This window comes from Rhodotorula paludigena (genome assembly GCF_050403205.1).
Source record: "Rhodotorula paludigena JCM10292 DNA, Rt_paludigena_JCM10292v1_ctg63, whole genome shotgun sequence".
Classification (NCBI taxonomy): Eukaryota; Fungi; Basidiomycota; class Microbotryomycetes; order Sporidiobolales; family Sporidiobolaceae; genus Rhodotorula; species Rhodotorula paludigena.
In genome coordinates this window covers 35122-47751 of record NW_027481395.1, presented here as the reverse complement: position 1 = coordinate 47751, position 12630 = coordinate 35122, and the positions used below count along the sequence as shown (strand labels likewise).

General features: G+C 65.2%; 3 protein-coding genes across 3 annotated transcripts; all 3 read left to right on the top strand.

Annotated features, from left to right (window-relative positions):
* Positions 1–154: 154 nt before the first annotated feature.
* JCM10292_003471 (uncharacterized protein) lies at positions 155–2579 on the top strand (the record flags this gene model as incomplete). Its single annotated transcript, XM_076652032.1, has 8 exons — positions 155–539; positions 601–783; positions 854–1078; positions 1143–1400; positions 1462–1908; positions 1978–2299; positions 2359–2446; positions 2508–2579. The coding sequence occupies 8 exons, from the start codon at positions 155–157 to the stop codon at positions 2577–2579; spliced, it is 1980 nt and encodes a 659-aa protein (XP_076502414.1).
* A 423-nt stretch (positions 2580–3002) lies between these two features.
* Positions 3003–5531, top strand: JCM10292_003470 (uncharacterized protein; the record flags this gene model as incomplete). The annotated part of the gene is made up of 7 exons (XM_076652031.1): positions 3003–3134; positions 3201–4178; positions 4260–4349; positions 4405–4470; positions 4526–4600; positions 4660–4753; positions 4813–5531. 7 exons carry the CDS (start codon positions 3003–3005, stop codon positions 5529–5531), a joined length of 2154 nt encoding a protein of 717 aa, XP_076502413.1.
* Positions 5532–5897: 366 nt separating this feature from the next.
* Positions 5898–12579, top strand: JCM10292_003469 (uncharacterized protein; the record flags this gene model as incomplete). Its single annotated transcript, XM_076652030.1, has 12 exons — positions 5898–6062; positions 6124–6183; positions 6241–6346; positions 6431–6621; positions 6690–7813; positions 7868–8029; positions 8087–9944; positions 10000–10277; positions 10340–10910; positions 10974–11664; positions 11722–12005; positions 12061–12579. 12 exons carry the CDS (start codon positions 5898–5900, stop codon positions 12577–12579), a joined length of 6009 nt encoding a protein of 2002 aa, XP_076502412.1.
* Between the last annotated feature and the right edge of the window lie 51 nt (positions 12580–12630).

Here is a 12630-nt window from a genome sequence, read left to right as displayed (position 1 = left end):
CGAACGGCCTCCTTGGCCATCCCCGAAGCCATCTTCTTGCTGCGCTGGGCCCGCGCCCCCCCTCGTCGCCCTCCTCCCTTCTACTTGTACGCTCTACTTGATCTTTGCTCGCACATCTCACCCTAGTCGCTCCTTGAGCATTCGCTACTCAGTCATGGCGACTCGGACTGTCGTTCTCCTGGTTGCGCTCGCGACCTTGCTCGGCTCCTCTCCCGTCGCCGCCGCCTTGCCGGATCCCAACGCCGACATCGTCCCTCTCCCCGCCGCGCCCGTCCCGCGCACGCACCTGACCCGCCGCCGCCGCAACCTCTCGTCGTCGCACTCGTCGCCTGCGATTCTTGCGCGTCAAGTGCACAACTCGACCGCGGCGCTCTCGCACTGGGAGAAGCGCGACGAGGTTGCGCGCCGCGCTGAGGCGAGTGCCAAGCCAGGAGTGTGCAACAACTCCGTCGGCGCGTACCAGCAGTGCGGTGGGCCGAACTGGACGACGGACACTTGCTGCGTCAACGGCTACACCTGCCAGTACCAGAGCGAGTGGTGTATGCTACCCCTATTCCTGGCTCTTCCTACTAGATGGACGCTGACAGTCTCTATGAGCAGACTCTCAGTGCGTGCCGAGTGCTTCGACTTCGACAATGACGACGACCACGAGTGCGGCGCCTTCAGCAACGAGCAAGGTCTGCAAGAACTCGGTTACGGGTTACTCGCAGTGCGGCGGGCAGAATTGGACTGGCGACTCGTGCTGCGTCTCCGGCTTCAGCTGCGTCTACTCCAACGAGTACTGTACGGCCACTTTTCTCCCTCCGAGGCGCTTGCGACACCCGGCTGACCTGGATTCGTCCCACTCTCGCAGACTCGCAGTGCCTGCCCATTCCTTCGAGCTTGCCGACAACGTCGTCGACGACGACGACGACGTCGGCCAAGCCCTCGAGTACAACGTCGACGAGTGCGGCACCTTCTGCGACCCCGAAGGTCTGCAACAATTCGGTCCCCGGCTACTCGCAGTGCGGAGGGCAGAACTGGACCGGCGACACGTGCTGCGTCTTCGGGTACAGCTGCGTGTACTCGAGCCAATTCTGTGCGTCCGAACGCCCCCTCGTCCGCTCATTGCGCCGGCTGGTCTGACACTTCTCCTCCCGCAGACTCGCAGTGTCTACCCGTCGGCGGAACGACGAGCACGACCTCGTCCACCACGACCACCTCGAACAAGCCATTCACTTCAACAACGCAGGCGCTGGCCGCCTCATCGACCTCATCGTCCACTTCGAGCGCGCCTTCCTCTACTCCTTCTGCTGCGTGCTCAGGTCTGTCGTCATCGTGGGGTCAGTGTGGTGGACAGGGCTACACGGGTCCGACGTGCTGCCCGTCAGGCTGGACCTGCACCTATTCGAACCCTTTCTGTGGGTCGCTGCCGACCACTGCCTTGCCCATTGTCATATACTGATCAGTTTGCACATGCAGACTCGCAATGCCTTCAGAGCCCCACGACCTCCACCACGACGACGCAGGCGCCGTCCTCGGCCTCGTCAACTCGCACGACGACGACCAGCTCGGTCGCGCCTTCGACCGTGGCAAGCTACCAGCAGTGCGGCGGCCTCGGCACAGCACTGTCGCCCTGCCAGAGCGGATTCTTCTGCGCCTACGTCAATGACTACTACTACCAGTGCCTGCCGAAGAGCGCGTCGAGCTTCTCCTCCGCGCCTTCGTCTACGCCGACCTCGTTCTCCACGATCACGCGCGTGAGCTCAACCTCGTCAAGCAGCACCACGACTTCGGCAGCCCCGTCATCGTCTTCTTCGGCCGCGACCTGCCCAGCCTCGAACGCCTACGCGCAGTGCGACGGATTCCTCTGGTGGAATGAGGTGTGCTGCCCGACGGGCTACTACTGCCAGTACCAGTCCATGTTCTGTGCGTACTCTCATTCTCCGGCTTCTTCAGAGACGACCAGAGCTGACGTCTCGCTTCCCGGGACCATAGACTCGCAGTGCGTGCCCGGCTCGGCCTCGACCTCGAGCTCGACCTCGCCGAGTAGCACCAAGGCGAGCTCGACTTCGACGTCCTCGACTGCGCTGCCGTCGTCGTCTGGTTCCTGCAAACCCAACTCGAACACGTCGGACGGGTGCACGCCCTACACCGTCTCGGCGGCGGGCGTCACGCTCCCGGCCGGATCCGTCTTCCCCGACGGCGGCCACGTCAACTATCAGGCGATTCCCAAGTCCCAGTACAAGGACGGGCAATCGTACTGCAACCCGGGCAGCAACTGGACGCCGCAGGGCTTTGGCGTGCACTTCGAGTCGCTGTGCGTTCGCATTCTCTTTCAAGCTTCCCAGCCTCTTTTCCTGACCCTACTGTCTGCAGCAACAACCAACCCAGCGGGATCTACATCGGCCGCAACTTCATGGACTGGTCCGCGGCAGCGAAGGCCTTCCCGTCGGGCTACTGCATTGTGCGTCCGCCTCTTGCTCGACTCTCCCTTGCACCAAGCTGACAGTCACCCCGTTGCGCAGACCTGGGTGCAGTACTCGGACCGCAACGAACACTTCGGTGAGGGATGCCAGACCCCGATCTGCACTCCCTAGGCGATCCTTCGAGGCGCTGCTGGACACTTCCACTGGTCTCGCCCGCCTCTCGTCGTTCCTCCCGCATTTTCTGTAACCTCTAGACCTTCTCATTACCCGAGGTCATACCTGCTGCTGTAGCTTCTGTGCCTACATTTCCTTAGACGCGCGGCATCACTGTATCGCCATCTTCGTCGCCTTCTTCCGCCTGGGCAGGTGAGGGAAAACGTCTCCGCCTTCCTGCAGCTCGATAACCGGCTGTGAAGCTCAAGCCGGCTTCCGTAGAGCTCTCGAACGTTCTCTGATAGCGAAAGATGCCGTTGCCGTGCTGGAGACCTTCATCAGTTGTCGAGGAGGAGCACCACCTCCTCGCCCTCGCCCACCTCGCTGCGCGCCACTCGCCGGCCCAGCTTTGTGCTTGCTGTGCTCCTGCTACCACTCGCGATGCTCACAGACGCGTCTGACTTACCCGCGCGTCCTGCATCGACCGCGAGCACGCTGTCAACAAGCGGACAGAACGGAGGACTGTCGGCCGTTGCGCAGGGCAAGAAGCGCGCGCGAGGAGGCGAGAGCAAGGTGCTCATTCATCTGTCCCAAACGGGCAAGCTCTGACACGCATCGACGCTCACGTCGGACTCGCAGCTCTCTCCCGCCCCGCCTGCGCCTCATTCCGCCGCGAACCGCCGCATTGACTGCGTCGTCTACGCCGGCTACGAGATCCAGGCACAATTCGCTTCGCCCTATCCCCTAGACGAGCTGCCCGGCGTGCCCCCGTCGAACGCGGACAAGGCGGTGCAGGGGAATCAGACGCGCGAGCCGGGAGGGAGATTTGGCAAGAAGACCGCTGGCGCGCCCACTGCAGCGACGGGCGTGTCAGGAGCAGCGAGCAACCCGCCGGTTCTGGCACCGCTTGCTATCGGTGGCGAGAATGGCTCGCCATCCGTCGCCACGGATGCGGAGGCGTCTACTTCGGCGCGCGTCATCAGCCCGGAGCTGGGCGCGCCCATGCAGCCCCTCCTATCGCCATCAGATTCATCCCCGGCTCCGCAAGCCGATGCCGCCGGCACACCCGCCGCGTCCACATCAAATGGCCAAGCCGTCTCGCCTGAACTCGGCCCTCCCTCTAGTCTCGCACCTGCAGCCGACGAATACTCGCACGATTTCGACCTCCCGTTCCAACTGCCTTCTGCTCAGGGCCACCTCGTCGAGACTACGGCACGACCTGAACAACCAGCACCATCTGTCCCGCCTCTGAGCCTCGATGCGTCGCATCACGAGGCGTCTTCCACCTCGCTGGGCGCTCTGCCCGGTCCGTCAGCGCCCTCGGGCTACCGTACCGAGCGGGGCAAAGGCGGCCGCTTCCTCCCCAAACCGCCAGGCGAGACGGCCAAGGAAAAGCGGCGCGCCGAGCGAGTACAGCGCACCACCGCCGCGTCGACCGATGCACCGCACATGACGCAGCGGCAGCAGCGCGAGCTTGCGCGCAAGGCGCGGGAAGAGCGCGAGCGCGAAGCGGCGGATCGGGCGGTCGAGAAGGGCCCGCCGGAGGAGGTCAGGCTGTTTGTGTGCGAGAGGTGTCTCAAGTACATGGCGCTGCCGGCGGTGTACCTTGCGCATCAGGTGCGCTCTCGCGTTACCTGCAGTGGCGGCTCACTCACTCATCGAGCGCTACGAGCTGACCGGAGTTCGTCAACGTCGCAGAAAGAGTGCGATGTCACACGCCCTCCCGGCCGCCGAGTGTATCAGCGGGGTGCGACGAGCATCTGGGAGGTAGATGGCGCAGTCGCCAAGGTACGTTGATCCCGCATCTTGAGCGCGGCCCTTGGCTAACGCTGCTCTCTCGCAGCTGTACTGCCAGAACTTGTGTTTGTTCGCCAAGCTCTTCATCGAGCACAAGTACATGTTCTTCGACGTGCGTCTCCTCTGCTCACGTGCGACCTGTTCCTTACTCATCCGCGCCCTCGCAGGTCGAGGGCTTCTCGTTCTACCTCCTGACCGAGACGTGGGGCAAGCAGGAATGGGTGCTCGGCTACTTTTCGAAGGTCCGTCTCCTGCCGCATCGCACAGTGCATCGCAGCCTGACCACTCTGTCACTCTGCAGGAGAAGATCTCGTACGACGATTACAATCTCGCATGCATTGTCGTCTTCCCGCCTTTCCGCCAGAAAGGTTGGGCGACCCTGCTCATCGAATTCAGTACGTTCTCGCTATCATCCACAAGTCGCAGCCCGATTCTGATGTTGATCGCCGGCAAGGCTACGAGCTCTCGCGCCGCCTCTCCGCCACCCCCGGCACGCCCGAGCGACCACTCTCCGAGCTCGGTCAACGCGGCTACGTCGCGCACTGGACTGCCGTCCTCGTGCGCTATTTCCGCGCCATCTTTGCCCTGCGCGCCGAGCCATCCTCGATCGACACGCTCCTTGCGCCGCGCGACCCATCCGCCTCGCCGACGAAGCGCGGCACTTCGCGCGACGCCGTAGGGGCAGACGACGACGAACGCGAGCGGCGCAAGCGCCTGCGGCGGTCGAAAGGGTGGGATGGCGAGCTCCCGACGGGCGCGACCCCGCTCGCGGCGTCGCCCGCCAAGGCATTCACGCTGCGCCCCGGCTTGTCGGCCGGTCTCTCCCGTCGAAGGGGACGGCACGGGCTCGTCGACCCAGCAGACGGGTCGTTCGCGTTCCCGACCGAGCTGGACGAGCTTGCGGAGAAGGTCAACCTCCGCGCGGACGACGTCGCGTTTGCGCTCGTCGAGTCGGGGCTTGCGCAGTGGCGGCGAGGCGGAGCAGACGCGGCGGTGGAGGAGGTCAAGCGCGAGGACGAGGGAGAGGAAGAAGAGGGGGCAGGGCAGGGCGACGAGCAGACTGAGCAGGTCCTCGAGTTGGTCATCACGCCGGAACTTGTCGAGGAGGTGGCGCGGCTGCGCGGGGTCAAGCCGATGCCGATGCTCGACGTGGCGTACGTCTGCAACCTGTAATTGAACGGGTTGTGCAGGAACACGCGCTTTCGAGCGCGATGGTCTCGAGAGGGCGAGAGTCACCGGCATGTCGGGGCTGCGCCGGCTTCTGTACTGATCTGCAGACAGCATCTAGAGAGCCTACCCGTCGTCTGACGCGTTGCATGATTGGCCGAAGCGAGTTGCTTCATCGCAGGACGCGACCTCTGGCGGACTGTTTTGACCTCGACGCTGCCGCTCTCCCGGCGCTCTCTGCGCGTCGAGTGCCTGCGTCGACGCGTCTTTGCTCTGCACAACTCCGTACACCGAGTGCACCCGCCCCGCCCGTCCCTCCCTCGCGTTTCCGCCGCGCCTGATCGCTCGACTTTGGGCTCTCGCGGGCAAACGATGGCCTTCCCCGCCGAGGAGACGGCGCAGGACCGCGAGATCGCGCAGCTCAAGCGTGCAAAGGTCAAGCTCGAGACGGAGCTCGACTCGGAACGCAACGATGCCCTCAAGCTCCGACAACGCGTGAAGGACCTCGAGCTGGAGGTGCGCGACGAGGCCGGAAAGGTGCGTCTGCGGGACTGCCGCAGCTGAGATACGCTCTTCGCTGACTTGACATACCCTGCAGGCGCAGCACGAGGCTCACAAGGCTGTGCAGGCCGAAGAGGCCCTCCGCAAGCGCACCGATGTGGGCAGGCTCCCGCTCTTTGAAGTGCTTTCCAGAGCTTATGCACCGTCCCCACAGGCCTACAACACGCTCAAGGACCAGAAGGCCAACGCTGAGACCGCGCTTCACGCCGCCGAGGTGCAGGTCAAGGAGCAGCAAGGCGAAATCAAGCGCCTGTCTTATGGTGCGTACTGCTTCACGCGCCTGATCAGCTCGTTCTCCGCCTTGTTCGCGCTGTGCTGACATGTCACTACCATACAATGCGCAGAGGTCGAGGTCAACGCCGCTCGCACCGCCGCACCTTCGCAACTCGCGCAGGAAAAGGCCGCGCTCGAGAAGCGCGTGCACGCCTTGACGACTGAGCTGCAGCGTGCTCAGCTCGATCTCGAGAAGGAAAAGGAGAATCGCAGCCAGGTTGCGGACTCGGCGAAGGCGACCGGGTCAAAGATCGCTCGTCCTGTGCGTCTCGCACTCCTGCAAGCGTCCCAATCACGTCACTGACGCCTCCCCTTTCCCGGTCTGCGTAGCCTTCTCGCTCGTCAATGACGCCTGCCGATGGCCCGACGACTCGCAGCCGCTTCGGCTACCAGTCCAACATCTCCGGCCCGTCCTCCTCGTCTGGCATCCCCAAGCCAGGCGGGCGCCCGTCATCCGTCATGGGCTCGCACTCGTCTCTCCCTGCTCGTCCCCCTTCCAGCCTTTCGAACAACTCGTCCGCCATCCCGACTCTCAAGTCCGGCGCCTCCCGCCGCACTTCCGTCTCTGTCGCACCTTCCGCCGACCAGCTCGCCGCCTCCGCACAGAAGGTCTCACAGTTGGAGGCCGACTTGTCGACTGCACGCACAAGCGTCTCGTCCCTCGAATCGTCGCTCAATGACGCCGAGTCGACCATCTCGACGCTGCAGTCGTCGCTGACGGCTACGCAGACCAAGCTGCAGCACAAGTCGGACGAGCTCCTGCGCGTCGAGAACCAGCTCATGGCTCTCGAGCGCTCGAGCCGCGAGGAGCACGAGCAGCTGCGCAGCGAGCTCGACGACGCGCGCGACGAGCTCGAAGGCGCACGGGACGAAGCGCGCGAGGTGCGCGACGAGCTGGTGCGCGAGGCGCGCGACGAGCGACGCTTGCTCGAGGAACGCATCGCGCGCCTGCAGAGCGAGGCGGAGCGGCGGCGCGAGGAGCGCGAGAACGACGAGGGCAGCCGCGAGGAGTTGCTGCGCTTGCTCGACGAGGCAAAGGAGGAGGCTGACGAACTGCGCGAAGACGCCCGCGAGCTCGAGCACGAACTCGCATGGCACGAGGAGCAGCTTCTCGACGTCGATTCGCTTCGCGCCGCGAAGGAGCAGCTCGAGCAGGACGTCGAGGCGCTCCAGGCCGACCGGGACAAGCTGTCGCAGGACCTCGAGGAAGCTGACGCGGGTATGGCCGACCTCGAGGACGACCTCGCGAGCATGTCGGCGCAGATCGAGGCACTCCAAGGTGACAAGCGTGACCTCGAAGAACGCCTCGCGAAGGCGGGTCAGGCGTCGCCCGTCCGCGAGGGCCCGTCTGGAGACATCGAGGATGCCGTGCGCGGGAAGGAGCGCGAGATGGAGGGACGCGCCGAGGAGCTGCGCCGGGACCTCGATGAGAAGGTTCAGGCTGTCGAGATCGAGTGCGTCCCGCCTTCTCTTCCCATCTCTCGCATACTGAGACTCCCACACTGCAGACGCGACGAACTCGTTGCTGCCCTCGCTGAGGCGTCCAAGGCGTGCCAGGACGCTGAGACGCAGCTTCTCGCCGCTCAGCAGGCCAAGGCGGCTGTCGAAGAGGAGAAGGAGGCGCTTAGCGCCCAGCTCGACCAAAGCCGCGCAGAACTTGCCGCAGCCATGTGCGTCTCATGCCACCTCCAGCATCAGTCTCATTTGACTGACCAGCTCCGACCCAGCGCCCTCTCCGACGAGCTGCATGCCACCTCGTCCGCGTCCACATCCGCGCACGAGACGCTTTCGTTGCGCATCGCCGAGCTCGAGTCCAGCCATGCCGACAAGGCGACTGCCCTCGAGGAACTCAACGTCCGTGCAGCAGGTCTTGAGACTGTCTCTGCCGAGGCGGAATCGCTCCGAGCGCAGCTCGCCGCACAGCAGGACGAGGCGGCCCACCTTCGTGATGCTCTGACTCAGGCGAGCTCGGGCGCGGAGCGTCACGCCGAGATTGAGGCGCTCGCGCGCGAGCTCGAGGACAAGCTCGCCGCAGTCTCCGCCGAGCGCGACGAGCATGCGGCGGCCGCTCGCACTCTCGAGGAGCAACTGTCTCCACTTGCGACGGCGCGCGACGACCTCGACTCGGCTCAAAAGGCGCTGACCGCCTCGCGCGCGCGAATCGACGAACTCGAGGCCGCGCTGCACACCGCCGAGGATGAGGCCGAAGTGCTTCGCGCGACCCTCGACGAGCGCGACGCCGCCCCCGCACGCTCGCACGACGACGCCGAGGTCGCGGCTCTGCGCGAACAGCTTGACGCCGCTCATGCCGAAGCCGAGACGCTTCAAGAGCGCCTAGCCGAGATGCAGGCCGCTCTTTCGGCCGGTACCGAAGCTTCAGCGCGGGCGGCAAGCCTCGAGCAGCAGATCGCGAAACTGCAAGCCGCCGTTCTCAGCGAGCAGGGCAACGTGCTCGCCGCAAAGGACGAGGCCGCAGCGGTCGAGGAGGCGCTCATGGACGCCAAGGCGCAGCTCTCCGCAACGGAGAAGCGTCTCGACGATGAACAGCGCGCGCGGCAGGAGTCGCGCCTCGAGTGCGAGACGCTGCATGCGCAGCTGCACGAGCTCGAAGGCCGTTCGGCGCGCCTCGATCTGGTCGAGCACGAACTCTTCGCCGTCTCGATGGCGCTCGACGAGGAGCGCGCAGCAAGCGAGGACGCGTCGCTCGCCACCATGCAGGACATCGCCGAGCTGCAAGCGCGCCTGAGGGAGCAAGAGTCCGTTGTCGATCAGCTCGAGCGACAAGTCGGCGAGGTAGAGTCGCTCCGTCGTATCGTCGGCGAGACGGACGGACATCTCGACTCGCTTCGCTGGGAGCTTCGCGACACGCGAGCGAATGCGCTCGAACGCCAGCTCGAGGCCGAGGAGAAGGTCAAGGCTCTGCTGGAGCGCGCCGAGGCGGCCGAAACCTCGGTCGACGAGCTCCGTGCCGAGCTGGACGATGCCCGACACCGCCTGTCGGACGCGCAAGACTCGCTTGACCAGGCGCAAGCCGAGCTTGCAGTCTCCACCGCGTCTCGCGATGCCACGCCCGCGCCGGCAACGCCCGCTCCCGCCACGCCCTCTCCCGCAACTCCTCTCCACCGATCGTTCGCATTTTCGCCCGAATCCGACCCCACCGTGCTCGTCCTCCGTTTGCGCGAGGAGCGCGACGATCTGCGCTCGCGCCTCGACTTTGCCCGGACCGAGGCCAAGTTCCGCGTTGAATCGCTGCAGGAGCGCCTGCGCGAGGCCGAAGAGTCCAAGGCACGCGAACTCAGCACGCTCAACCTCGACCTGATGGACAAGCAGGCCGCGTATGAGACCGAGTGCGAGACCAACATGAAGGTCGAGCAGGCGCTGCGGGAGGCGAGGCGCGAGAAGGAGCTCGTCGAGGACCGCATCGACGACCTGTCGAAGCAGCTCAAGGACGCCGAGGCCCGCGTCGAGGATGCGCTGCGCCGCCTCGCTTCTGAGGAGAAGCTCCGCGCAGAGCAGCAGACCGAGCGCGAAACTGCAGGGACGTTGGAGGAGGAGCTTCAGGCCGCCAGCAAGTCTGCCAGCTCAGTACGTATCTTCCCGCTTTGACTTTGATCCTTCATCCCGCTGATGTTGACTGCAGGCCCGAGCCGAACTCGATGCCGCGACCTCCGCCAACGAGGAGCTTCGCGCCGCACTGGCCTCCGTCCAGGCTGAGCTCGAATCCGGATTGCGCGACGTCGAGCAACACAAGGCGATTGCAGCCACGGCCGGCGAGCGCATTACTCAGCTCGAAGAGCTTCTCTCCGCGACCGCAGAGGAGCGGAACAAGCAGGCTACTGCGAGCCAGGAGAACGCCCTCTCCGAGTTTGCTTCGCTCTGCGAGACTCTGAAGGCCGACGTCTCGGGCTTGCAGAATCAGTGCGTCGAGAAGTTTGCCGCGCAGCCGCACATGAGGTTGCTAATCGGTCGAACCTTGGCAGGATCACGTCGCAAAACGGCACCATCGCCGAGTACGAGCGCCGCATCGCTCTTCTGCAGCTCAATCTCGCCGTGCGAGTCGCGATCGAAGACGACGACGATTTCGAAGATGCTGCGGACGAGTCCAACGCCGCCGAGGCGGACGTCGCCGTCGACGTCGAGGCCTTGCAGGCAGAGTTGGCTACTGCGGTCGTCAAGCGCGGCGACCTCGAGCAGCAGCTCGCGGCTGTTCAGTCGCGACTCGATGACGCGGTGGCACGCTTGGAGGCGGCCGTCGCATCCGTCGCCGAGCGCAATCAGGAGCTGCTCGACTCTCGCGCTGAGACTGCTGCGCGTCAGCAAGAGCTCGCAGACGCAACCGCCGCCTTCGATAAGCTGTCCGCCGAGGCGCAGGCGGCGACGCGAGCTATCCAGCTTGCGGAGGACCGCCTCGCTGATTCGCAAGGTGTAGCCGAGCAGGCTCGCGAGCGAGTGCGGCAGCTCGAGGCAGACGTCGCCCTTGCTGCCGCGGAGCAGGAGCGCCTATTGGCTGCAAACGCTGAGCCCTCGGTGCTGGAGCGCCGTCTCGCCGAGGTACGTTCCTCCTGAGCTGTGATGTCCCTGCCACCATGATTGACCGTTCGCATCCCCTCGCAGCTGGACCAAGCTCGCGTCTCCGCGGAGACCGCTCTCGCCGACTCTCACGAGGAGAACGCTTCGCTACAGTCGCGCTTGACCGCTGCGACCGCCGACCTCGCCGCCACCAAGGAGATCCTCGAGGCTACGAACGCCTCTCTCTCCCTGCTGCGCGAGAGGTCGGACGCTGGCGATGCGGACCGGCCCGCACTCGACTTACGGATCTGCGAGCTTGAAGCAACCGCGACTCGCCTGCAGAACGAGGTCGACGAGAGCACCGTATCGCGCGACCAGTTGCAGCGGCGCATCGCTGTCCTCGAGGAGCAACTGGGCGCTTCTCGCGAGGAGCTCGCAACGGCGCGAGACGCACAAACGGCTGCGGAGGCTGCCGCGCAAGCCGCCGACGCCGGTCGTGCGGACGCAGTCGCTCGGATCGCCGATCTCGAGGGCAACGCCAGCGAGATCGTGGGCCTGCGGCAACAGCTTAACGAGGCGCGCATCGAGCTCGAGAAGCTCGACGGCCTCGTGCTGCAGGAGCGCGCTGCGGCAGAATCGGCGCAGGCTGCCGTTGCCCAGGCTGCGGCTGCAGCCGAGCACTCGAATCGCGAGGTGCAGACGCTGCGCCAGCTCGGTGCGAGCTCGCAAGCCGAGGCCGAGGCTCTCACTGCCGAGGCAAACGGTCTGCGTGAGCAGGTTGCAAGCCTCAGCCACGGTGCGTGCGCGTTCGTTGCCACAGGCTCAGACCATTCTGACCTTGCTCGTTCCTCAGCCGCGCGAGACCTCGAGGCGCGCCTCCAGCAGGTCACCGACCAGTCGCGAAAGAACATCGAGGAGGTCATCGACGCCTTGCAGACGTGCGAACAGGGCAAGGCGGCCGCCGAGAACCAGGTCCAGCAGCTCGTCGGCGAAGTCGACGGGCTCAAGGCCGCCTTGGAAGCCGCCGTCTCTGCACCCGGTGGCGACAGCGAGAATTCCGTTCGTGTTGCCGAGCTGGAGAAGATGCTCGAGGACAAGATGGTCGACGTAGAAGAGGCGGACGAGAAGCTCATTGAGGTACGCCTTCTGCCTGTCAAGCCGTGCTATTTCAAGTTGACACATCGGCACACAGGCTCTTAAGATGCAGAAGCGTCACACGGCGCAGATCGAGCGCCTCAAGGCGAAGATTGCTACCTTGCAGCGCGATCTCGCTGCGGCCAAATCCGCTGCTCCGACTTCCATCATCGCCACTGCGCCCCTTCCATCCGCTCCTGCGCCGTCGTCCGTCGGCAAGAAGCGCCCTGCACCGACCGAGTTCGACAATGCGCCGGTTCCCGCCCCTCGCGCGATTGTTGCCGCCCCTCTCCCGCTCGACAAGGAAAATGCCGACGCGCCCTCGTCGGTCCGGCGGCTCGGTCGTCCCCTCTCCGCCAAGCTCTCATCGTCGAGCGACGCTGTCGTACCCATCAAGCCGGAGCACGTCCCGGCTCTCCACGTCAAGCGGGACGTCCTACGCGCCGTCGACGAGAATGCATCCGCGGCTCCGGTCGCCGCGGCGGCCGCGCCCGCCAGCAAGGTCGACTCGCTCAAGGTCAAGCTGCAACGCATGAAGCAGGCGCAGAACGCGGCCGCCGGCATCAGCACCGCCTGAATTGTCGCTTCCTTTCCTCAGTTCTCCTTCGTCTTTCTTAGCTGCGACCCT